The sequence below is a fragment of the Zalophus californianus genome, chromosome 4 (assembly GCF_009762305.2).
Source record: "Zalophus californianus isolate mZalCal1 chromosome 4, mZalCal1.pri.v2, whole genome shotgun sequence".
NCBI classification, from domain to species: domain Eukaryota; kingdom Metazoa; phylum Chordata; class Mammalia; order Carnivora; family Otariidae; genus Zalophus; species Zalophus californianus.
The window spans coordinates 65,640,999-65,668,578 of record NC_045598.1 but is presented as its reverse complement, the minus strand read 5'-3'; the positions used below and the strand labels follow the sequence as shown (position 1 = coordinate 65,668,578).

The 27,580-nt window shown below is 34.9% G+C and overlaps 1 protein-coding gene across 4 annotated transcripts in view; it reads left to right on the top strand.

Moving 5' to 3' along the window:
- The window catches only part of ADGRL4 (adhesion G protein-coupled receptor L4), a 112,660-nt gene that overhangs the window by 53,039 nt on the left and 32,041 nt on the right, over window positions 1-27,580 (top strand). For all 4 annotated transcript variants that reach the window (XR_003525241.2, XR_003525248.2, XM_027625481.2 and 1 more), the window contains exons 3-10: window positions 8,618-8,770; window positions 15,850-15,999; window positions 16,898-16,968; window positions 17,778-17,957; window positions 18,066-18,249; window positions 19,320-19,436; window positions 24,167-24,369; window positions 26,571-26,744. Coding sequence is in view for 2 of the 4 variants with exons in the window: in XM_027625481.2 (XP_027481282.1) it covers window positions 8,618-8,770; window positions 15,850-15,999; window positions 16,898-16,968; window positions 17,778-17,957; window positions 18,066-18,249; window positions 19,320-19,436; window positions 24,167-24,369; window positions 26,571-26,744 (1,232 nt within the window). In the remaining 2 variants the exon portion in view is untranslated. The remainder of the gene's footprint in view (window positions 1-8,617; window positions 8,771-15,849; window positions 16,000-16,897; window positions 16,969-17,777; window positions 17,958-18,065; window positions 18,250-19,319; window positions 19,437-24,166; window positions 24,370-26,570; window positions 26,745-27,580) is intronic.

Genomic DNA, 27,580 nt, shown 5'->3' with positions numbered 1-27,580 from the left:
TATTCTGGCCTGCACTTAAAGATTCAGGTGCTGAAGAAATTCCTAGAGGGGAAGAAAAATGTAGCTCTGTCTTTCTTTTCCTTGTCTTAGATAGAGGATGTAATGACAACATTTCAGTGCGGAAACTATAACTCCAGTTCTTTTCTTGGCTGGCTGAACCCATTCTAATTCCATTGTAGTTCTTTTATCTTTCCCTTCTCCTGACCTGTTTTCCCCCTTACCTATATGTTTACCTTAATATTCCCAAGAAAAGTACAAACCGCAGAAAGCCCATAATCGAGGAGGCTAATAATGATGATTTTTCTAAGTTCATTAGAGCGTTGAGCATGAGAAGAAAATTGCCAGTGCTACTGGAAACAAATGAGCCCAGCAGGCTGCCTTGGGGAGAAAAATGGAAGAAAAAAAAATAAAAATAAAGCTTTGGCATTGCTCCACCTTTGACATAGAGGGCCTGTTTCACAAGGAGTCACATAATAGTTATAGTCATTTTAGTGTTCAAATTTACAGAGCAATACTGGCAATCATGTCCAGAGGGAGAATGTGTGTAGAACCGATGCTGCTGTTAAGGTTCTGTGGCTTTCAAGTTGTTATAATCCATTTGAGCCCCGCCAATAATATCTCAAGGGCTTGGAAAAGAGAGGATAATATTTTCTCTTTTTTAATTATTTTTCCCTGACTGAGGTCAATGTATTAATAAAAATAGAACACAAACTCAAATTGTGTTCAGCTCCTGGAATGCCAGTGTCTTATAAAACCACAAAAAACTTATAAAATTCTACTTTATTATACAGAAAGTCATATAATGATATGGTTTGTTGCCAAAAACGTGTCATTACTTGGGTAGTTGATATTACTCTTGAATTTAGAGAATTAGATGCCCATTAATTGAGCCTTGTTTAGAAGACCACTTTATGACCAAGTACACCTCACTCTACAATGCAGAGATATAAAGTAGAGCCAGCTAGTCTTAAGTACAGAAACTGTGTACAATAGATTTTCTCTCTAAAATGCATGATTTAGCCCATCTGAGGTTTCGTTTTGTCATAAGTAAACTAGAGATAATACCAATCATTGTGTTATTGTAACAGTTAAATAAAATGAGCCACCTAGCAGAATGTCTGAGAAATGTTTTCTCTCTTCTTTCAGATTCTTAGGTATAAATCACATTGATCTACTTTTTTATATAAGCCCACAATAACAAAATGAGTAGCTAACCACCAACCACAGGAACAAGTTGCCCAAAAGTATGTTGAGAGAGGATGTTTCTAGCATTTACATCTGTTTATTACTTACACTCCTGTGTGGTCTTCTGGTAAGCTGGACTGAACCATGTGGAACCCCAAAGATTTTTCTGGCCAACATTGGGAACGAAAATAAGCTAACGGGCTTTCTTGGTACCTGTTCTTGACTCTCACATCCTAACCTCTGGACCGTATTACTCAGTTGGTCAGAAGAGCCGAACCTAAGTAAAAACATAGGAAGAACAACAGCAACAACAACACAAGGAATGTGCAATAATCCACAGCTACATTCATTAAAACTACGGGGATCAAAGCAGATGGAGTCAGGAGACAAGGTCCACCTAGAGATAAGTGTAAAGAAAGATAGCAAGCTTGCTCCTTGCACTAGAGCTGAGTAAATGCCAGGCTCTTGATTCTGATGAATCCTCTGGAAGAGGAGGGAGCCTTGAGTGTTACCTCATGATTAAATAATTTACGGCTATATGATTGACTGTCCAATTGTTAATACTATCTTAATGTCCTAAAGGCACCTCAATCTTTCTTTGTCCAAAAGCAAACTCCCTCCTTAGCCCGAAAGGAAGCTCCTCTTCTGTTTCTCCCTGTCCTGGTAAGTGGATCAATTTATCAGCCAAATTCCTCCCAGTGGGAACCTGGGAGTCATCCCTGCCTTCTCCCTCTCCAACTAACTCATTTCCAATTAGTCTGTAATCCCCACTGATATTTTAAAAATTATTTTATTATCAAAAATCCAAACACACAAGAGTAAAAAAAATAAAAATATAAAGATCCACATGTAGCCATTATCCAGTTGATACAATTTTCAATTCATGCCTAATCTCGTTTAATCTTAACCGCTTTCCTTTCTCTCCCCACATCCCTGATTTTTAACCCCTAAATATTTCTGAAATATAGCCTACCCCACTTTCTCCTTGATTCTGCTTTGGTTAGTTCTTCATGTCTTGTAGTGTTCTGCCGGGTCTACCGGGATCTTAGCTAATTTTCCTTATCTTTCCAAACCTGTTTTGAAATTCAAATCTAATCAGATTTCTCCACTACATAAATCTGATGATGGACATTTTTTTTACCCACTGAATATAGTCCCAAATTCTTAGCAAGTGTTTTTCTGAGTTTAGGCCATGCCTACCTGCACAGAGTCTTGCCCTTCACCCTCTACCCTCATACCCAGTGTTCAACAACATAGCTGTGTTGTAAAGTATGCTGCTGGTGCAGGCCTCCAGGCCTTGAGGTAAGCTCTTTCCTTTGAAAGGATTACTGGGGACACCTTTAGTCTGTCTAAATTCTTATACTTCAGTGCCTGGCTCCAGCATCCCCTCCTCTTCTAAACCTTTCCTGTAAATAACCTTCACTCTTCTATCCTGAAGACTTGCCCAGGGAACTGTTCTCCTCTCTGAGTTACCACTGTACTACTAAATACCCCTTGTGTTTGTTACACACACTGCAATAATTTGGGCCTTTGTCCATCTTCTCCAATAGCCATGGATCCTGTTGGGTTACAGCGTGAGGATGCTTTTGTTCTTGCAGTGTTCAACTCTGTGTGTTCGACATGGACCATGAAAAATTTTTGCTGAAGGAATGTTAATATTTCTCTTTAACAGTTTTTGATAAATTTTAAAAAAATTTATCTCCAACTTAATGGTGTAACAATGAATTTTTCAAGTGATATTCTAATCTAAATATTTATTTTATCATCCCACAAGAAGGATTAAATATAGAGTTACAGAGAGTGGGTAACATAACTGGTCAATTGATTTGAACAATGGAAATTAGAGCACAAAAGAAGCAGGCTTCTATTTTCCTATATTATATCCATCCAAAAAAAATTTCTCCTTGAAAATTAATTATTATGAAGTTGGACACTGGAAAGTTTAAGGCTATTTAAATACTTGAAACTTATATATTACTTCACGAATATAATTTCTTGCCTATCTCCACTATCTTGGGGGAAGAGAGGAGGTTACTCTCAGGTAAGTGCTATTTTATGAAACAAGATTTGACTCAGACCATTAGGGAATTAGTCCTTATTGTATATCCAGTCCAGAAGATTGGGCAAGAGATAACAAAATACTTTTATTTCCCAATTCTTGATAAGAAAGCTAAGAGGTCAAGTGCTCCAAAACCACACAGTAGAGAAAGACACAAAAATCATTGTTAATCTCCTTTTTCTGCCTATTAATAATGTTACCCAAGACTTTAAAAAATGTGTTGGAGTCCAATAACTTATTGCCGTGTTAATTTATTTTTAGAAACATAATCACTTGATATAAAGTGTCTCATTTTCTTGGACTCTGACCAATACCTCAGACCGAGTGAGTCCTTTTTCTCTGTATTTTTGCATATCCTTTTTCAGCTATAGACCACAAGGGATACAATCTTCCTCGTTCTCTATATTACCAATAACTGATCTGAGAGCACAATTTCTTTTAAAGTTAATATAAACTTCTCCCAGTATGCTGTAAAAGGAGTCAAATTTTGAGATAAAAATTGAAACTTTTATTTTAATAAGAACTCAATTATATGCTCCTGTGTTAACTTGCTTTAGAATGTGAACTCTGACAGCAGGGCACATATCCTGACTTTTTGATTAATTTTTACTTATTTCCCAGTATAGACCATATTCACATTTGGGAACTAGGAGACTCCATAAATATTTGAGTAACTAAATGATTGAATCAAACCCCGTGTTATGAAATATTTTTCTTTTTCTTGATTTAAATGATTGCGTTCAATTTGTGAGCTACTCTCAGTTAATTTTAATAGTTTTTTGTGTATACATACATAAACATATATGCTTGCTCTGAGTATATATGTATATATTGTCATTAGAGGTGTAGAATATATCTTGTATACAGAATAAATTAATAATTAAATACACACAAGTTAATAAAGTATTACCTCTTCATAAAGTATTAACTTTCAGCACAGTTTATATAAAGCCATTCAAAATTTATCTTACTTGGGGTGCCAGGGTAGCTCAGTTGGTTAAGCATCTGCCTTCAGCTCAGGTTATGATCCCAGGGTCTGGGGATCGAACCCCCGTGTCAGTCTCCCTGCTCAGGAGAGACTCCTCTCTTTCTCCCCCTCCCCCTGCTCATGCTTGCTCTCTCCTCTGTCTCAAATAAATAAATAAAATCTTAAAAAATAATAAAATAAATTACTTAAATTTTAAAAATTGAACTATGGGAAAACTAATTGTAAGATCTTACATTATAAAGTCTTTACAAATATCTTTATTGTTATACCTGTGTAAAGATAAGTGGTTTAAACTGGCTCCCAGATTTCAGAAGCTCCCTTCGACATAGAGAAGAGATAACATTACATACTAAAGCCAGGTAGCTGTTAAGAATTTTAAGCAGGGTGTTAACAGGACCAGATTTCTAGCCATTTAAATAGCAATAGTAATATTTTTTAAATAAGGAGATTAACAGCCTGTACATAGTGCTTACTATGCTAGGCACCACTCTAAGAATTGTCTGAACATCAATTTCTTTAGTCCTCGTGACAATTTTCTGAGGTAGTCACAACGTATTTTCCATTTTACAGTAATCTTTCTATCACAGTGACTAGCACATAATAAACACTCAATAAATGGTAGCTATTACCACTATGAACTCTTTTATAATGTAGTATTTAAGAAAAATGAGATCACTTTGACATTCAGAAAGCTCCAGTCTTGAATCAAACTTTGCCACTTATTAGTTGTGTGCCTTTGGGCAAGGTAATCCAACTTTTTATATTTCAGTTTTATTTGTAAAATAGGAATCATGTCTGCATCATTAGGTTTATATGAGGATTAAAAACGAGTGTCAGATAATGTATATGAAGTGCTTAGTACAATGCCTGGTTCTTTGGGAGCCTTCAGTGAATGGTAGTAATCATGTCAGACAACCATGTCTTAAAACGTGCTCCCATGGATGCCGTAAGGTAAGAAACTACCCTGTAGTCAGGTGGGAGGTGAAAAGACATCAATTACATTATTTCCTTCTCCTTCCATAACATTTTTTAATAGTTCCATAATATGTAAAATTATGTCCAAATAGAATTATATAAAAATGTAATGCACGAAAACCTCATCCTTCCAGACTCCATAAATCTCTTCTGCCCTCTTTCCCTACCCGAGCAAAAGGAATGAGGCCATCATTTACTCTTGCAGAGTCTTCTTTCACCACATATGCATTTCTCTGTTCTCTGCTTACCCCTTGCCTCTTGTCAAGATGCCCAGATTCTGAAGGGCAGAGGCAGGGCCATGGTTCTTCTTTGAGCCTCCATCAGAGGCACAATATCAAAATATCAAAACAAATCGAAAACATACAAAATAAGTGATTGGCCAAGGGAAGAGTAAAAGCTATTAATGCAATGGATATGCCTAATTTAAATGATATTTATTGATTAAGGAAATTACAGTAACTTCAAAAATACAATGTTATCTTCCCTTTTGTGTTCCAGTCAATTAATTTACATATGTTTGGTATTAATCAACTAGATTTTCTTATATTTGGTAAATTTTTTTGGTATTCATATATGTCTGCTTTCATTATTCAAATGTCATTGTATTCGTGAAAGAATAAATATGGCAGAAAGCTCTGACTAGTCAAAATCTTTTCTTTGTTCTTCCTGGCCTATGGCCACCAGCCTCCTTTATAGTCAAGTGTGGCCATTTAAATGAATTCTGGTGAATAGAATGTGGACCAAAGTGATGGTCTCTTTTATGCCCTATTCTACCCTAACTCCCTACCTGGATCAATACAGAGAGCCTGGAGGCCCTATGGGGTGGTGGAGCCATTAGATAGAACAAGCCTATGTCCCTGAACCATTGTTAAAGAATGACCGGAACACTAACCTTGGTCTCTGACTAGAGCAGTAAATAATCTTTTTATTGTACTGAGCCATTATATGTTTGGATACATTTATAGCACTTAGCCTATTATAATTAATATAATAAGTCAAAGTGATAAAGCATATAAATATTAAAATAAAGTTATGGAATAGAACTATATAGGTTGAATATCTTGAAAGGAGAGGATTTGCAAATCTTACCTGACCTGTCCATAGTAGTCATTTTTGAAAAAAGAGAGGAATTCACCCCTAGTTTCTACCATATGTTAACATCTATACGTATATCCTTAGTGTTTGAAAATGAGTAAGTGGAAATAAAATTTAAGTTAAAAATAGAATGCAGGGGGGCACCTGGGTGGCTCAGCTGGTTAAGCAACTGCCTTTGTCTCAGGTCATGATCCTGGAGTCCCGGGATCGAGTCCCACATCGGGCTCCCTGCTCAGCAGGGAATCTGCTTCTCCCTCTGACCCTCCCCCCTCTCGTGCTCTCTCTCTCTCTCTCTCTCAAATAAATAAATAAAATCTTAAAAAAAAATAGAATGCAGGGGTGCCTGGGTGGTTCAGTTGGTTAAGCTCAAATCATGATCTCAGGGTCCTGGGATCAAGCCCGGCTTGCAGGGAGGCTGCTTGTCCCTCTCCCTCTGCCCCTCCTCCCACGAATACTCTCTCTGTCTCTCAAATAAAAAAAAAAAATAGCATGCAAATAAAGTCTCCATTTTCTTTCAGAAGTCACTACCTCAGTATCTTTCCATCTCTCAAAATAGACCCATAATTCATTTGATAAATTCTTATTTTACATTTTGGCATTTTAAAATAAGTCTCACAGAAGCAGCAGGATGGAACAGTTAAGAGAACAGGCTTTGGAACCAAACTACCTGGCTCTGCAACTGAATAGCTGTGTGATGTTGGCAAGTTACTTTTTCTCTCTATTCCTTCTTTTCTTCAGCAGTTAGACGGGATAACAATGGTACCTTCTTCCTAGAGCTTACATAAAGATTCAGTGAATTCATATTTATAAAACATTTGGAAAAATCTCCAACTCTTACTTATCACTGTATGTCTGCAATAGCCTGTGTACAAATTAAATGTCATACAGTTCATCCTTAAGGAGAAATTAAACTTGCTTTGATAAAAATGGGGGATAAAAATTAAAGATATTTTTCAAACTTGTTTTTAGAGCGACTCCCCTATGGTTTCTCTCTGTTCTCCCCAGTTTGGCTTCCCTCTAACTTCAGAAGTGTTTCAGTTACCTTATGCTTGCTTCTTTGCCCAACATTCTGTCTTCCTTTCCATGACCTGTCTTCTCTGACCAATACTTACCTACCCTGGATTGGCCAGTTCGGGTCCATTCGTTTCCAAAGGATGCCTTGAAAACTAGCACCAACTTGGAGGCTCAAAACAACACAAACATAGCATCCCCAGTTCTGGAAGCTATAAGTCTGAAATCAAGGTGTTGGAAGGGTCATGTTCCCTCCAAATGGCCTAGGGAAGAATCCTTTCTAACTCCTAGTGGTTGCCAGCTATTCTGTTCTTGGCATCCCTTGGCTTGCAGCTGCATCCCTTCAAGCCTTTCCTCTGTTTCCACAGAGCCTTCTCCCCTGTGTCTTCATGTCCAAATTTCTCATATACTTACTTATAAGGATACCAGCCACTGGATTAGGGCCCACCTAATTCTGTGTAACCTCGTCTTAACTTGATTACATCTGCAAAGGGCCTGTTTCTAAAGTCATACTCACAAGACACAGGATTAGGACTTGAACATATCTTTTGGTGAGACATAATTCAACCCACAAGACTTAATGTCACCTGAAGATATTCTCTTCGTCCTCCAGCCTATTATGATCACTTCTGAAAAGCACTTATTTTCTGTTTTATTTACTTGATGGGTAGTATAAATTTGCTTTCTGATTTTTACACAGGCTTATGAACCTATATATTTTCTGACAAACTGTATTAAATTCTAGAAGGTAAGGACCATGGACTATGATATAAGTTTTTTTGTATGCTCTTCTATAGGACAATAAAATGCACATAGTATTTAATGAATAAATTCATTAATAAGTTAAGAGATGTCAACCTAGTAATGCAAAATTCTTCTAGGGAATAAGTAATAAAAATAAATGGTACATGATTAGAACATGTCAATTTGTAATATATGATGTTTTAACTTATGGTATGCTTTTGACTAATTATAGAGAGTATTATAAATTTACAAAGGAGTATAATGTATTGACGTCATTATTATTAAATTACATATAAAATTTTGAACATGTTCTGATATGTTTTCCATAACTGTGTTCATTGTTTTCAGAAGTAATAGATTCTGTTTGCTTTGCAACTACAAAGGAAGTGTCACATTATAAATAAAAATAAGTGTGGAATGTGTGCTGTTAACTTTTCCTAAATATTGACATCGCATTACATTAAACTATTTAACAGTCACAGTTCCCAAATACTGGTGGAAAATATTAGAAATTAATTTCAATTATATAAAAATAATGTTTTAAATTGATATTTCCACAGATGATAATGAGTGCGGAAATTTGACCCAGCCCTGTGGTGAAAATGCCAACTGTACTAACACAGAGGGAAGTTACTACTGTATGTGTGCCCCCGGTTTCAGATCCAGCAGTAACCAGGACAGGTTTATCACTAATGATGGAACCATCTGCATAGGTAAGTTTGACTACCTAACTTAAATTTGTCCTATCTCTTACTGCTTATTACCTCCAGAGATTAGATATTATCTGGACCAAATTCTACCAGTCCCTGAGTGTACCCTAGTTGTGCAATACTTTTAGAAACTTCACTGGGGCACCTGGGTGGCTCAGTTGGTTAAGCGACTGCCTTCGGGTCAGGTCACGATCCTGGAGTCCTGGCATCGAGTCCTGCATCGGGCTCGCTGCTCAGCAGGGAGTCTGCTTCTCCCTCTGACCATCCCCCCTCTCATGTGCTCTCTCTCTCTCTCTCTCTCATTCTCGCTCTCTCAAATGAATAAATAAATAAAATCTTTAAAAAAAAAGAAACTTCATCAACTCCTTTAGTTCTCTAATGCTATATAATCAGATACTATGGCATATTTATCTAAGGATGTAAGGAAAATGTTTTGGGGGAGAAAATCGAGCAGTTTATGAGAAAAAAATCATGAAAGTATGAGATCTAGCATGGTGACAAACAACAGAATAAATATTTACACTTTTATATGTTGACTCAAGAAAATTATCATTTGCATGCCAAGATATTGATGCTTTTATAAATATGCACTCTGAAATGGGCTCCACCTTTTCTCAGAAAATATTCAGAAAGGCATTAGTTATAAAAGAATTGTTCTAGTGCTTTTAGTATTGTCTGCTGAAAGGTAGTTACACTTAAGACCTGCATGAAGTGTAACTATTAATGTTCAGAAAAACTAATGTTTTTAGTTTCTAAATAGAGTCCTATTTAGAAAATCACTTCAGGCTTACTAAAATGTCCTCTGGAATGATAATAATTTCAACTAAATCCCTATGTGAAATTATTCTAAGTCTGAAGAGAGTATCTAGAAGTTTTTAAATGTCCTTCTATTATAATTTGGTCATGCATTTGATATACCAGATCCTACAATATTTGGATTACAGTCTGAGAAAAAAAGATTGTTTAGTAAATTCAACAAGATGAACAATTTTCAGAGGCAAATTCTCTGGAGCCAAAGACTTAAACTTTGAAAGCAAGTTATAAATCATCTTCTCCATGGTTTATATAAAACTGTCCAATTTACCAACAACTAGCTTAATTTAATATGGCCGATAGTAATCTGCAAAATTAATACATGAACTGAGGCCCTGAGAGTGAAGTATTGGCCAGGAGAAGAAATTAGACTAGAAACCAAGACTATATGCAACGTGGACAAGGGTAATGTGCTGCTTCTATTTTACATAGTTAGATAAAAGAGAGATAGCGAAGTTAATCTAGATCACATCGAAGGCTTTGATTAGGTCCCTACCGAGATTCTTGTCAGTAAGCTAAGGAAAAATCTAACAATGTTCTTATTAACATATGATAAGTTAGGAGACAATGTTCAAAGAAATTTTATCAGTGAAATGTCTGTATCAAAGAAATTATCTTGTCTCATGTACTTATGGTTTCACAACATTTACTCTGCTAAATAAACAGAAAACAATGTATTCTCATTTGATAGCCAAAGGATGTGGAGGCTACTCCAGATTCACATGTTTAGGATAAAGGGAGGATTAGAATCACAGTCTTGTATCTGGAAAGGCACAGGAGGCAAAAATGGGTGGCCATCTAAATCTTATGCATTGATCTGAATCATGCAAATGCAGTGGATCATGTTTTTGCAAGGGCATAAAGGATTTAAAATATGAGAAAAGAGGACAATATTTGTTGAACGATATTTTTTTTAGTATTTTATTTATTTATCTGAGAGAGAGAGAGAGAGCATGAGCTGGGGGGAGGGGCAGGGGGAGAGGGAGAAGCAGGCTCCCCGCTGAGTAGGGAGCCCAATGTGGGGCAGGATTCCAGGACCCTGAGATCATGACCTGAGCCAAAGGCAGACCCTTAACTGACTGAGCCACCCAGGCACCTTGTGTTGAAGGATAAATTTTATCTTTAGTGTTTTCAGCAAAAAGTTTTATAGTATATAACTTTACAGTATATTCAGGAAGTAATCTATGAAGCTCTGTCCAGAAAACTTTTAATATCTCACTATTTGTTCTTCTCAAGCCCCTACTTTAGTTGCTAGTCTTCTTAGAATGTTATGTGTGTATAATATGCATTTTACCTTTAGTTGTTAAGTTCTAATTATAGAGCTCTGTAAGCTTTACTAGAATTGTTCCAGTTAGTGAAGAAATTAGAACTTACAACATCTTAATCACTGGAATTTAATACAATTTTAACTGTGCTCTCCATTCCCTCTTGTCTCTTGAAGACATCTGTCTTTTCATCTGAGTGTGTTTACTTTTAATATGCCTCAATTCACAAAAGGCTCTATTTCTCTGTCTGTGTTCCCTACAAGTAGAGAATTCCTGCATTAGAAAAAAACGGAATCACAGACACAGAGGGAACTCACACACAAAGAGATGATTGAATGCCAACGTTTTATGGAAGTATAACATATTTGTAATTTCAGACTCTTTCTCCCAATACTCATTTATTATTGAGATACTGTGGAATGGGCATAAGTTTTGGCTAATTCCCTTTTTAGCTATTTTAAGTAATCAGTAAACACAAGAACTATATTAAAATCCAGCACCCAATATTGAGTCCTTCAGCTTCTACCTGTTTTGTTTGATGGATTATTCACTGAAAAATTCATTCTCTGGAAAATGGTTATTTCTCACCAATTTTGTTGTCCTTAAGGATTAAGCTTTTTTGAGCAGCAGAACAACTATTTCTTTTTTCCCCCTCTCTAGTCCTATAGTAATTTTCATTATGCGCTATGATAATCTTCAGGGAATTTGAACGAGAACTATAATTCTGTTTCTTTTTACGTTAGTATATCACCTTGTACTGTATCGTGTCTGATTTGAAAGTTTAGCTTATCCTTAAATTTAACATGTCTGGTAATTATACTCATTAAGAACCTCTATAAATAGATCATGAAAAACCCCAATTCAGGGCAAGAAATGACCCAAGCAAAATTATCTACCTTTAGTCTGTATTCAAATACTGTTGTCCACAGAGAAGGTAATTTTGTTGCAGAAGGCTTTGAGGGAAATTTAGCATCCTGAACATTGGCTTTCCCTTGGAATTACAGTAAAACAGAATTTCAGATCCCTAGCTCCCGAGAGACCTGGTTCCAGACTCGTATTTCACAAATGGGAAAACCGAGGCATCCAATAAGACAGTGAATTCTCCCAAGGCCAAATGAGTACAACCCAAGAACTCCTTCACATTTACCACGTGCTGAAGAGCAGGGTTTACTGCTTATAATTTTGTATGTCCTGTTGCCTTGGGTACACTGATAATTTCAGATTTTTTTTTCTGGCTTTGAGTAATATTAACATTCAGTTTTGTCTTTGCAAATTACTTTCAGTAATTGAATGTGTTATCTTTTTTTTCACAGTCTGTGAGTTAAACATTAGACAATTCAGTTATTGATGAAAATGATAAGAATCAAAACAACCATAGGATCATGTTTTGAAAGAAGATTACGATAAACTGCTGCTGGGTTGGCTCATTGTAAACATGAGAAACAAGCATAACTTTACTAATGAAAAAGGAGAGAGTGAATTTTTTGATGTGCAAAACAAGCAAATGATTGTTATGATGTGCTTACATTTGGCAAAATCAAATTATTAGTATTAAGCTGAGTGTTAGGTTGGTGGCAGAAAAAGTGGATCAGTTATTAAATATGATATGTCAATTCTAGCCTGACTGAAATAATTACATAATAGCAATTTAACTTTTATTAAGATGAGGTGGGGGTTCTTTTCCTCTTTTACATATCTGGGGAATACTAAGACATGGCAATCTAATGAGACACTCATTATTGCTCTGTTTTCTCCAAACCTACATATTCACAGGGCTCCTGCTATGAGAAAACACACAATATGAATAGAATCACTGGACCTATTATATCTTGGGCACAACTTCAAAACACCTTTACATACATTTCCTCATTTGTTCTAAAAAAGAATTCTTTTAAGGTAAAAGGTATTTTTAATAGTATTACCTAAAGTCACAAAGCTAATGAGTATCATAACTAGGATTTGAATTAAAATCTTCTGCAGGGTCTTTACCTGTAGGAAGAAGGATACATAGTGTTTTTATTCGATTCCGGCTAATGAGGCCCTGCAAGAGATTGCCAGAGAAGTGGGTGTAGATCTCGCTGCAAAATAGCAGTCATGTTCATTTTGGCATGGCATACTCTTTCAATATTTTATGATTCTGTCTATATTACTAGGTAGCAAGGGGCATAGAGTGATAGGCTAACAAGTAGAGGCATAACCAGTCACTGGGTTAGATTCAATAAACAGAGTGAGAGGGACATCAAATTCAGCAAACCTCACTTCCACATTTGAGTAAAAAGTTATAAAATCAAAAAGTATAAGCAAGAAAAGTCCAAACAATTTGGAAAACATGACTTTGATGGGTTGATTAAGATTTGAAAAGCATTACTTTGGTAGGTTAATTAATATTCTTGTATAACATTTGGAGTCAGAATATTAAAATTTGCATAATCCTAATTTTGAATGCTGGTCTCCCAGGAGACTACCTCCTTATTTTTTTTTTTTTTTTACAGATTACCATTTTGTTGCTTGGTGAATTCAGAGGTTGAAATTCCCTACTTGGTCCAAGGCTGACATTTTGGGATAATAACTAGCTAAGTGAGTGGTGGTAGGAAGGCTTGAACTAGAGCAGAAACCCAACAAGCACCACGGATGTGGAGGATGCACAGAGAAAAACTAAAACACAGTTGGTTCTGAGCAACAAGATTATATACCCCTGTGTCCAGAATACAAGAGAGAGGATGGACGTTGAGTTTGCCAAGATTTGTATGTTGCTGGGGCACCTGGGTGGCTCAGTTGTTAAGCGTCTGCCTTCGGCTCAGGTCATGATCCCAGGGTCCTGGGATGGAGCTCTGTGTCGGGCTCCCTGTTAAACAGAGTGTCTGCTTCTCCCTCTTCCACTCTCCCTGCTAGTGTTCCCTCTCTCTCTGTCAAATAAAAAAATAAAAATCTTTAAAAAAAATATTTGTATGTTGCTTAGAGATGGGTTTGGGACAACATTCCCAAGAAAATTTGCACCTTTAAATAATTTTAAAATTGAGAGAAATCAGCACCTCATTTCCTGTTAGCCATATAAGACATCTAAAAATAGGAAATGTGGGCATTCATAAAACATGTTTCTTATTCATAAAATAAATTGTTCTATTTATGATACCACATAGGTCTGTTCACATCTTCATTGGGGTGTTATCCCCATTTGGGTATAATACATGCTACTTCTTCAGCCCTGCTCCAGAAAGACTAGTCTTTTGTTTTCTTGTATATTTTTTCTCACCTCATGGATTTCATGAAAAATAATAACCCCAGTCTGCACTTCCACATAGCTTCTTTTTTTTTTATCCTTACCTGGAATGCTTTCCTTGGCGGTTCACTATATCTTAAGAATCAACCTGCTATTGCTTATCCCCTACTTTATTTTGTGTGTGTGCGTGTGTGTGTGTGTGTGTGTGTGTGTGTGTGTGTGTGTGTGTGTGTGTGTGTGTGTGGAGTGGCAGTCTCTAAACACACATATACAGAAATCAGAGGAAGAGGTTGAGGGTGCTAGGATAGTATTCCTGTTTCTTGAAAAGTAGTATACTTGGCTCTCTGGGGAGTACAGATTATGAATATACAGGCTTGGCAGAAGAACAAGGAGTTTTCTACCCCTTTCTCGGGCCTATGAATTGTCTTCTTAAATCTAGTACCATTGCCTTTCTAGCTAATGGACATTTCTTCAAGAACTACCAAGAGGCTGCTGTCAGTTTCAGTTTTTGGTGGTTTGAGTTTTAATGTTATTCTGTGCCTTCATTGCATTTTTGAAGTGAAAAATTAGGATCAATTACTTTTAAGATAACTAGCTAGATGACCTTTTAAGTTGGACTTTGATTACTCCCCTTTTTTTATGGCAAACAGTATTGTAGCACTCTATTAGTTTTTTTAAAAAATCAAATTTTATACTTAAGATTACAGGTTTATTCATTAATCTAACATAGAGTATCTCTAAGATGTCAGAGCCAGGCTGGGAACACAAAAATCTTTGCACTAGCTTAAGGTAATGATCTGGACTCTTCCATTCCTTGGACTCATTCCCTGTTGGAACTCTGCCTACTGGCAGAGTATTTATACTGTATTTATAACTTTAAGACATATTTCACTGCAGTATGTAAAATTTTAAATTAAGAATATAAATTATATGAGCTTAAAACCTAACATTTTTACTGTGACTCTGATATATGACTACTGAAAATCTAAGACTTAATTCTGTACAATTTGTTACTTTATCTATGATGACTGTGTATTCAGAATCATAGTAAAATATAACCTGCACAAAAGTAATAAGTTGTGGTAAAATTTTAAGGGAGTTGAATCACACATTTTGCTAATTTTTAGAATAACTTATGTGCAAAAATGAAGCTTTGGAAAGAAAATGGGCTATTCTTTTTTATCCTCCAGATTAAACTGAGCTGTTACAATCTAAAATTTAGTTTAATAGTAGAAAACAAAGAATTTTAGATGTATTTTAAAAATTGGGTCTTTAATGGGTTAGCCTGGTGATGGGTATTGAGGAGGGCACGTTCTGCATGGAGCACTGGGTGTTATGCACAAACAATGAATCATGGAACACTGCACCAAAAACTAATGATGTAATATATGGTGATTAACATAACAATAAAAAATTTAAAAAAACAAAAAAAAAGAAAAAAAATTGGGTCTTTATTCAATTAGGACTAAATGTTAAATTGTCAATGATGGAAGTTATTTTAATGACTTTGTGGATGAATCATTCTACTCAGAAAATAATTCAAGAGTTTGATCCATGAATGACATTTTTTAATATTCATTAAATCCATTCAAAATGGATTGACCAAATCAGGGTTTAAAAAAAATATATATGCAGCTAAGTTTGCTCTGTTGTTTTCCAAATGATGGAATTTTCCTTACTTTCTTATAAAATTTGATGAAATCATTAACCATATATAACTGTATCAGCAAGGTACCAATTGTATATGTACTAAATAAAAAATTTAATTTTTCAAATATTTCCAGATATAGATGAGTGCAGTGAATCAGCTGCCTGTGGAGATCAAGCAGTGTGTGAAAATGTGGATGGTGGGTATAATTGCTCCTGCAAGGAAGGTTATCAGACATCCACAGGAAAAGCACAGTTCACACCTAATGATGGCACTTACTGCCAAGGTAAGTCATATGATTATATTTTATGTATTATCGAAGAACTATATAAAATATAATGCTACACAGTAGTAAAGCATACAAAGAACTACATCTTCTAAGAAATGTGCCAGTATTTTTTTTAATTTTATTTATTTGTTTGAGAGAGAGAGAGATCATGAGCAGGGGGGAAGGGTAGAGGGAAAAGCAGACTCCCAGCTGAGCAGGGAGCCCGACGTGGGACTCAATCCCAGCACCCTGGGATCATGACCTAAGCCGAAGGCAGACACTTAACCAACTGAGCCACCCAGGCACCCAGAAATGTGCCAGTATTCCATTATTATCTATATAATGAAATAAGAAAAAGTATCGTTTCTACTTAATGGAAGAAGTAGACCATATGTTTTATGTATTAACATATGTAGTTAACATGCAGGGTAATTACAGTCTTCCATTTTCCATAAAATATTGTGTATCCTAATGAATAAAAACAAATAACAAATAAAAACAAATAAGGAAAAATAAATGAATAAAATGAAAATAAACGTGTATTTCATTATGAATAACTTTTTTAAATAATTAAAAAGGCAAATGTTAACGAGTAAAACAAAAAATAAAACTCAGGTGTTAAGAATGTGTTTGTAACATTTAAATAAGGGAGTAAAATTATTGGAATCAATATAATCATCTTAGGAAAAAATATTTCATTTATTTATGTTATTTATTTATTTGAGAGACAAGAGAGCATGAGCATGAGCAGTGTGAGGGGCAGAAGGAGAAGCAGGGAGCCCGATGCGGGGGGGTAGATCCCGGGACTCCTGGATCATGCCCTTAGCAGAAAGGCAGGTGCTTAACTGGCTGAGTCACTCAGGCACCCCAGGAAAAAATATTTAAAAAAAACAGAATCTATTTTCTTTTTTTACAGAAAATGTGAGTGCGAACTGCCATCTAGATAATGCCTGTATTGCTGCAAATATTGATAGAATGTTAACAAAAGTAAGTAAACTAGTTAGATTAAGAATTTATTATATTTTGACATTTTGGTTTCCATTAAAATCCTTCCTACGTCACATTTTAAATAAAAAAACAACCAGTTGATCCTCATGTAGAGTTGAAACTATTTACATATAGAGATTTAAGTAGTTTGAGTCACAGGAACGATCAGTTTGAAAATCCCCAAAGTATTGAGGAAGACTTTGAGATATTTAATGTATATTACTTTTTCATTGTTTAGTATACCAGGAATTTTGTTTTCAACATATAAAGAAAGTTGATGAATAAAATAATAAAAACACACTTTGACCCCAGGCCCATTCCCACATTCTAAGAAGACATAATGAATGCAAGGAAATTTTGTACTTCAAAGGAAATGTTTCAAAGAGTAAATAAAGTAGGACATTCACAGAATTGTCATGTGATTGAAAGTGTGACTCTCAACATGACTAACAGTGAGCTAAAAACAAATTTCCAATATATCACATTGTAAAGAATTTTCTCTGGTTGATTAAAATCTAATTCAAAATACATTATCATATATTATAACTTTTAAAAAGCTAATTTTTAAAAGTTATTAATTCAAACATTCTGTTTCTTTTCTAATTTCTATACTTTTTATTTGCTAACCTTTTATAAATAATTTCAAGTTTCAGTGCTGCATGTTATGGTTTAGGTGTAGTCTGATAACTTATTAACAATTAGCACAAGAAAACGAAACTTAGAATAAATTTAACATACAGCCTTTATTCTTAAAAAGATCCAGTAGTACTCTAAATTGGTTTCTTTTTTCTGGACTCATTTTTGTACAGTTTAGACACATAAAGGAACCTGTGGCTTTGCTACAAGAAGTCTATAGAGATTCTGTGAAAGATCTTTCACCGATGGATATAATTACATATATAGAAATATTAGCTAAAGCATCCCCATTACTGGGTGCCATGAATAGCACTAATTCAGCCAAGGACACCCTTTCTAATTCAACTCTTACTGTAAGTATGTTGAGCTTTAACTCAATATAACTGAGCTTTAAACTTTTCCTTACATCTGTGATTCATGGATTCCAACATTTTTAAAAGACACACTTTTTTTTTCAACAGGAATTTGTAAAAACTGTGAATAATTTTGTTCAAAAGGACGTATTTATAGTTTGGGACAAGTTATCTATGAATCATAGAAGAACTCATCTCACAAAACTGATGCATGCTGCTGAACAGGCTACCTTAAGGATATCTCAGAACTTCCAAAAGACCACTCAGTTCGATACTAATTCAAGTGATATAGGTGAGGAGCCAAGGTCAATTTCAAAACAATAGTGTTTGCCGAACAGGCCATTCTCAAAAGGGAAAGAAAGTATTTAAAATACTGTTAATTAAATTGTCACCTGTTTCATCAATGCAGAAATGAATGGCAATGTACATTACAAGAGTAATATGAATGAAGTATGAGTAAAAAGGATGAATACATAATATTGCCTCCTTCCTACAATCTTCACCTTGTCCTATTCCTGAGCTGTCTAGCATTTAAATGCTCAGAGTACATTACTCCCTTGTCATTTTGAGTTAGTCATCTCATGACTTGTTAGGATCTACCTTAGCCAAAGATAGTTCTAGACAGATTTTCTGATATGAAGCAATCAACTTAGCAAACTAGAATGTTTCCTGCTTCATGCAATCTCCTATTCAAAACATTCAGAATCTTGAATCAAATTAAAGATGCCTATAAAGTTGCTCTGAGGAAACAAAGAAATTTTTCTAATAATCATTGCATACATCTATATTATATTGTGTGGGTGACATCTTGCTATGCAGCAATAAGTATGCAAGAATCACCATCTCATATCATGATTCACCACTTATCCAAATTAAAGTAGCAAGCATTATGACTAATATATAGGATCCCTGCATGTCTGTGATATTCTTGAATAAAAATGGTGAACAATCCCAGGTAAAGAAATTATCACTCAAGAATTTAATTCAATCACTCTCCATATAGTAAATTTTATTATAGATACCACCCTCTAAGACATTGTGGTTGCTTGTCTTTGATTTAGTAATTATAATTTATGGCTCCCTTGTGTACATATGTATTTTGTCTTTTACTTAATCCAACAAAGATTAAACCATGAGTGTTACAGTGCAATCAGAAAAGTTAAAACTTGAATCAGATTTTTAAGATATAAATTATAATGTCTAAGCATGTTCAAAATATGCTCATTCTACTTGCCAAAAAATGTTGAAATACAATAATGATGGATAAAATACAATAATGATGGATAAAATTATCCCTCATTAAACAAATACATTGATTAAACTAACTTCAAAGAATTTATGATTTTCATGGTTTTATTTCAGCTCTCAAAACTTTCTTTTTTGATTCATATCACATCGAACATACTCATCCCTATATGAATGTGGATGGAGATTATATAAATATATTTCCAAAGAGAAAAGCTGCATATGATTCATATGGTAAGACTTTGATAGTCTTATATTCAATATGTCAGTAATTTGCAATAAATACTTATCATGCCTTTGATTGTATCAGATGTACACATAATGTGTGGTTTCCTATAGAAAATATTTGATGTTTATATACAGAATTTCTGACTTTGTACTCAAGATTTTCAGTCGGATGTCAATACATGGTGAGAATTTTAGCTGACAATATCTATGTCCTTCTTGTCTTGTGCCCAGTCACTGAAGCTGTCTGATATTGTTGAGATTCTAATGAAATATATAGAGGAGCTGTGATTTTATTCCTTCTTTTGCAGCAATTATAGGTGCTATAATTTGCATAGGATTCTTTTACTATTTCTTCTTCAGTAATCCTTCATATTCCTTATTTGGAGGCTGAATTTATAATTGTGTGAGGAAAACAAACAATGTTCCCAAAGACAGAAAGTTGGTGTTTTAGGTTTGGATTTCTTTTCCACTTGCCATTTCTTCGTCTTTGTACCATAAACTTCTCAACTAAAGGCAGGATTTCTTGGGAAATGGAATGCCAGTACTAGCAGGCGATTTGATGACTACCTACCCTAATTTCCTCACTTTATGGATAATGGAACTAAGGCACAATGAAGTTAATGGATTTTTCTCCATGCACATCAACAAATAATACAGAGCCAGTACTAGAAGGGAGGAAGTTAACAAAGAAATCAACCCTGACCAGCTTTTCCTTGTCACCTAATCAAGGGCAAGGAAGCAGCTATTTTAACCGTGTATCTGCTCTCTTAACGCAATGCACTTAGAAAAAAAAAAAATCTCTGCCAACAGAAGAATTGTTATCATTCTCAAATAGGTCAAAATATACTACCTAAGTGAAATGTGAATTATAATAGATTCTCAAAGAATATGTGGGTGGTCATAAATATAAGTGAAATTATATATAATAACACAGTATGGTCTCTAGTATAGACATCATTTCATAAATGGATATTGTGTCTATTTTTTTAATATTCTGCACATTCATTCTCAGAAGAACATCCTTTTAAAAAATTTTGTACAACACTAATGTGGGATTTTTTTCCTAACCCATTGATATTATCCTCTTCATTTTTTCTTGTCATTTTTATACAATGGTAAGAAACAGATGGCCACAAAACAAAGAAAAAATAACTAAGCCATACTACCACTGAATCCAAGGCTTTTACCCTATTACATCATATTCTAATTAACCAAGCACACATATAATATTTAGGAGCAAATCCAAAGACTGTGTTACACTGTTGAAATTTCAAAGACAATTTGAGTAGTGTTTAGAAGCTAAGAATAGAGCCGTTGAAAATACTTATTATAGTGACAGATGATGAAATTGTCATGGAATTAATTTCTCAAAGAGATCCTGTCTGAATGTATGATAGCTTTGTTATATTTGAAGATCACTCATGCAAACTCTGACACTTGAAAGAGACCATAATGTCAGTTCTCAAGAAAACACAGAGAGAAGTCTAACAAACTGATAAAATCTGCTTTATGATGTCTACATGTGATTATTTATTTACCAATAAATATTCATTAATAAAATACACGCTTCAAGTTAAAATCTGCATAGTGTCATTATTAGGAAAATAGGGAGGTTCATGGAAGAACAGGTGGATTTTTAATCTTTTTTTTATAGACTGAATTTTTACTTCCTGTCATTAGCAAATAAGCCCCTCATTTACTGAATGAAGGTACATATCTGATAAGAGAGTTAAAAGCTAAATCAAGCCAAGGGGCGCCTGGGTGGCTCAGTTGGTTAAGTGACTGCCTTCGGCTCAGGTCATGATCCTGGAGTCCCGGGATCAAGTCCCGCATCGGGCTCCCTGCTCAGCGGGGAATCTACTTCTCCCTCTGACTCTCCCCCCTCTCATGTGCTCTCTCTCTCTTTCATTCTCTCTCTCAAATAAATAAATAAAATCTTTAAAAAAAAAAGCTAAATCAAGCCGAGAATTAATGAGAAATCATGGCAATTAGAAGAGGCTCAAATGATGAGAATGGACAAATACTGAAACAATACTCAGAATGGAGCTAAGAAGGGATTTTGGAGCATTCTATGCAGCAAGAATCACATTTTACCCAAAGTCAAAAATTTGATGTTAAATATTTTCCTTGAGAAAAGATAGGAGTGATTAATAGATTTAAAAGATCCATCTTATCTTTTCGGGGCTTCATTTGATTTTGGACCAGCTCCTACTGCAACTTCTGAGAAGTCACTGTGATATGAACTGGTTCATCCATTGGACTAACTCAAGTTGACCTAAAAGGTTTTCAGATCCTGCTTCAGGCCCTGGTCTGTCCACAGCAAAGGCTGGGCTAGTTGTCATCACGTGGACTCTTCATAATGTCACTAGCCCAGCCATGTTAGACTAACTTCATTTCTTTCTTCGATACAAGTTTTCTTAAGCTGGCAGTTAACGGAAAATACTTTTATCTAATATACTTAGATTTCAGCAATCTCTTAGCGATGTTTCTTGTGATACCTTTTTAGATAAGATAACATGAATCATGATAGATTTTGGCAATTTCTAGTTCACATAACCATAGCAATATCCAAAAATATTATTTATTACTGTGACGTTGTGTGTCATGTGGAAGGACTCAGATTTGTATCACAGTTCTTTGTTTTAGATTTTTTTTTTCTTTTTCATTAACCTTGTTTCAAACTTTATTCCCAGGCTTCTTCAGCTTAATTAGCTGCAAAGAACAAATTGTGTCTAAGCAAACACTGAAAAGAGTTGCAGTGTCCAAGGGGCTTGGGCTTAAAAATATTAGAGATCTAGATTTTATCAGAGACATGAACAGAATTTTTTAAAAAGCTGTCCTAATATACAGTAGCAGCTCCCGGTAACGTCTTCAAGTTTTATCTTCTTCAGAAGTTGACTCAATTCAGTTTGCTTCATTCTTGGAAGCTTCATCAAAATTCTCCACAAGATCTGGAACTTCATCATCATCCTCCTCTGCAGAAGCAAGTGGTGCTTCTCCATCCACAGATCATGTGGTCAGAGCTTTAACGGGTCTTTAAACTGGTCAGACTCTGCAAGTTCGTTTAACATACCGGGTAGCATTTCTGTCAGCAGCTTTGTCTCGGCCTGGCCTGTGATGGTGAAAGTGTTCGCCCCCAGGGATGCCTGCACTTGAGGCTTGTTAAAGTGGATCACTGTTCCTTAGTGTGTGAACATACGTCTTCAATACCACAGATATTGCTTACCCCTAGCTTCTTTAAGGAGAACTGAAGTTTTTTATCATCCCTCGGCGCCATTCTCTGGACCATCCTCTTCTTTTGGCGAGCAGTTTCTCTCCCACCAATGCGCACTTGAGCAGTTTGACGAGTTTCTCCTGGTTCATGGTAGTTTCTTTCACCTTGTCGGAGCGGAAATGAGACCGCGCTGGGGACTAGGATTGGCGCTCAGGGGTTCTGCGCGGACCTGCTGAGATTAGGTGCACACTCGCAGTGACGCAACATGGCAGCTAGAGGGCACAGTTCTTCGTATTGTATGATAGAATCAACATTTGTATTTATGGTTTTGATGACTTTATGCCTTTCACATTATTCTGGAGTCACAAATTTGAGGAAGCAAATATAAAAGAGTTCTTTGTAAGTTGTCCCAGCAGATAAAGCAAATATATAATGTTTCTAGTTTAAAAATGTAACAATAATCATATTAATATAGGACCTTAAGTTTTACAGAAAACACGTGTATTATTTAATTTAGTCTCCACCTTAGCCTAGTAAGTAGCTAAAGTATTACTATTATCATTTTATAAATGAAGAAGCTGAAGTTCAAAGCAGTTTATCCATGGCCACACAACTAGGAACGATGACTGAAAACAGAACTTTTGATTCCAAGAATAAATTCTGAATGCAAAGTCGTTTAAATTTAATGTCCATAATTCTGTACAACAGATAGAGGAAGTGTATGACCTAAGTGGCAACAGCAATTTTAAAAAGACAATAGATCTAGATTTTGAGTTGTTCACATACTTAATATCAGTAATAATGAGCTGCTTCAAAAACCAAGACAATTTGAGATCCACTAATATAGGTGTAATGTCTAGGCTAAGGGAAAAATAGTCACATGATAATCTGTACTGATCAGGTTGCATTTCTAGTACTGGGTTATATGCTGATTTACTGCATTTGTGGAGTGTCAAGGGGCAGAGATAAATAGCTGTCTGGCAAGGCAGTAAATTTCTTACCTGGAGACTGCATACCAGTATGTCATCAATATTAAAGAGGAAACATTTCAGTGGGCATGAGGTGGAACTCAGTGTTGTCTGACAACTTGTTTAATTCTCAACTTCCTTAATACTCCAAGTTAGTGATAATTTTCTTCCAACATCTTTCTAATTCCTATCTTTGCATAGCAAAGTAGTAACTCCAAATTTTAATCTTTTAAGTGAATACATTTCACACCTTGGTTCTTAGTCAGGAGTGGGATATACATTTATCTAGGACTATTTTTCTCCTAAATATAGCCTGTGCAAAGGGAATGCTACCGTCCGTGATCAGTTTCACAGTCATGGAGGTCAGGGAATAGGTCTTAATATGATTTGATTATATAGACATGCACTTACTATGATCCACATTTTAGTGTCTAGGTATTCTCATGACTGGCCTTAGAGTAAAAACCTTTGTTAAATTTTTATGTTTATTTTGAGAGCCTAAATATATTTTTGTTTTATAAGAATTTCACTAAATACACTTATTTGATTGATAGGCAATGTTGCAGTTGCATTTTTATATTATAAGAGTATCGGTCCCTTGTTTTCATCATCTGACAACTTACTGGAACCTCAAAGTTCTGATAATTCTGAAGAGGAAGAAAGAGTCATTTCTTCAGTGATTTCTGTCTCAATTAGCTCAAACCCACCCACGTTGTATGAACTTGAAAAAATAACATTTACATTAAGTCACATGAAGGTAAGCTATTTTTCTGGTGACTATTGGTTATGAGTGTGAAACATTTAGAGAAGAGAACATTTTTTTTATTGTCACTTTAATTGTATGTGAATTCTTGAGTTTAAAAATTAAAAGAGTAGTTTCAACTAATTTTTCTATAAAACATTTTTGTACTTTCAGTGCTCTGTAATCTTTCTAATAAATATCAAGGAATTTTACACATTTGATTCTCTGAAATTGTTATATTTTAATTTTATTTTTAATTACATTGTTCATTTTGGAAGTCTCCATAACTTTTAAGAATGAGTTATAAAAATGTATCAGAGCCAAAGAGATAAATGTCATTTGTGTAATGACAGAGTTGTTTGATTACTAATTGCCATTTAAAATAATATTTGCAGGGATTTAAATTTTGATTAAAATAAAATCACAGAGAAGTTTACAATATTTCATAAAGAAATTAGCTGAGACCATTTTATTCCTTTATGGTTATTTCAGATCTTTTTCAAGCTCATATGTAATTAAAACCCTATCATAATAAACACTAGAAAGAATTAAGTATTTGGGTTTTTTATATACCTAAAAATGAATGAGGAAACTAAAGATCATAGATTATTTGCTGCTTTTTTACAGTTGATGGTTTCTTGGACTTTCGATAGAATTTCAGTCCTAGTATGTGATTAAGGTACCCCTGATACTCCATTTGGAGACCCCTGAAGCTGGACAATTGTATTTGCATATTTATGGGGGAGGGAGGGGACTAAAAGAACATATATGCTTACACACAATACAAATGTGTCACTGTAAATAAAGACATCTAATGTAGAGAGAAACTAAGTATAGAAGATAAAGAAAATAGTAGCTCAAACCTAAACATTGGTAGGCATTATGTTGAGAAGAGGGTGTGAGATGTTTTAATGTTTTAAGAACGGAAACGAAACTTAGATATTTTTAGATGCTAACTGACCTTTTGACACTAGAATTAAAACATTGTTCGTTCACAGGCTCTGATGGGTTTTTCTGCAGTTTTTACTAGTGGAATGTTTCGGCAGCTAAAGAGATGCCAAGGACAACCCACTTCACCAATCTCTGACACAATCACAAAACAAAACACAACACACATTTAAATAAAAATTCTTCACCAAAATTCATGGGAAAACTTGGTTATCCTTAATCTTCCTCTCTGTTCAAATCTTGTTCCCATTCAAATTAATGACTCCTATGAATTTTTATCATTTTCTTTTGATGACAGACCTACATAATTCATGGTTTCCCTCTTTCTGAGAACAAAATTTGGATCCCATTGTTTTCCTAAAAAAAATAGAAGCTATCTCATATATAACACCCTCAGTTTCCTGATTCCCTGATAATTTATTTGCAATTTCACCAATTAGTATATACTTCTCCATTACCTCAAAGGAGGTAGTTGTCATAATATTATGTTATGATCACTTAATATAAATATGTGATAGAGAGAACTCTATTTATTAAACAATCATCCTGTAGTCTATGCAATCAGACCCTATCTCTGATCTTGTCTTCAACTGCTATTTATCTCATTCACTGTACCCGAACTATACTGGCTTCCAGTGTTTCTGGAAGATTCCTATCCAGTCTCAACTCAGAACTTTTCCATTTTCCACTCCATCTGGAACCTTCTGTTCCCAAGTCTTAGGGTTTACTCTCTCTGTCTAACTTCATTGAGGGTATTTCCTTTAATATCATCTCCTTAGAAAGGCCTCCTCCGACCAATCTCAACTACTTTCTCTCTCCTTCCCCTGGTTTATTTTTCTTGTTTAATAATTTCTCATCTCATGAGAATCTAAAATCAGCGGTGCAAATACTTTTTCTGTTTTGTTCAGTATTGTATTTTTAGTACTTGGGTCAATGACTAATACCCAGTATATTCTCTGTAAACATTTATCAAATAAAGATCATATGATAATTATGTGTCCTGCACTATTCTAAATGATCTCATTTGATGATACATAATTCTCACAACTTTTGTGACACAGGAATTGATAAAATATAGCATTGTTGCAGTAACTTCAGTTCTTCCACAGAACGCCAGCACTCGTTTATTAGCATTGATTTTGTGCTTTACTTTTTAGGCATGGTTGTAATTATATTGATACATGAAATGGTATTTTAAATATGAGAAGTGTGATGCTATATGTATAATTCTTTCTCTTTTTTCCATCAGTAAAATGTCTCTTTTTCAGACCACAGATAAGTATAGGAGTCAATGTGCATTTTGGAGCTACTCGTCTGACACGATGAATGGCAGCTGGTCTTTGGAGGGCTGCAAGCTGCTGTCCTCAAATGAGACCCACACCTCATGCCGCTGTAACCACCTGACACATTTTGCAATTCTGATGTCTTCTGGTTCTTCCATTGTAAGACAATTTTCCATCATTTTGTATTTATAAACCTGCCTTTTTTTTTTTTTCGTGTTTACATACATCAGGCAAGAGAATTAATTTTTTATGTTTCTTTGGGTGCAAATATATTTAGTTAACTGATAAAACCCCAAAACTATCTTTTTTAGTCTTTGTTTTCTTACCTGCCTTGTATGACATATTTAGACTGGATTTTAGGTTATTTTTTTTGTCTAGGACCTACCTAGTCTATGATAGCTAGTAGGTTGTGCATTAAATACCTGTCCATTGACTCTTAATTTTTAATGTTGCTTTTAAAAACCACTTACATTTTAATGTATCATGGTCTTTAAGGGCCTTTGCCTTTGTATTGAAAGTTTATTTTTACCAGTTACAAATTAGCTAAAAATATTTGAAACCAGGTCAATAAGTACTAGCGCATTTATAATTATTACAATGTTTTAATAATGTAGAACTGTACAAGATTTTTAAACACGAAAGATCTCTCTACAGCCAGTAGGTGTATGCTGTTTTTCGCATCCATAATATCTTTCTTTTACACTATACAGTTTCTTATTTTATATCACTGTATCATAATCTTCATTAAATTACAGGTTCATTTCCATGTCTACTGAGAATCCATCAAATATATAAAGTGGCCAAATAAATCTGCCTAACCGTAATGTCAGTCACAAAGATTTTTTTCCTGAATGTTAAGTAAGCAAAGAAGCCTCTACTCTCTGTATAAGATATAAATATTCATCTGGTTAGAATAAAACCAACTTTTCCCATTTCAAAGTCTCACAACTTTACTGTTTTGATATTCTATATATTCAGCATTTCTGATACCGTTG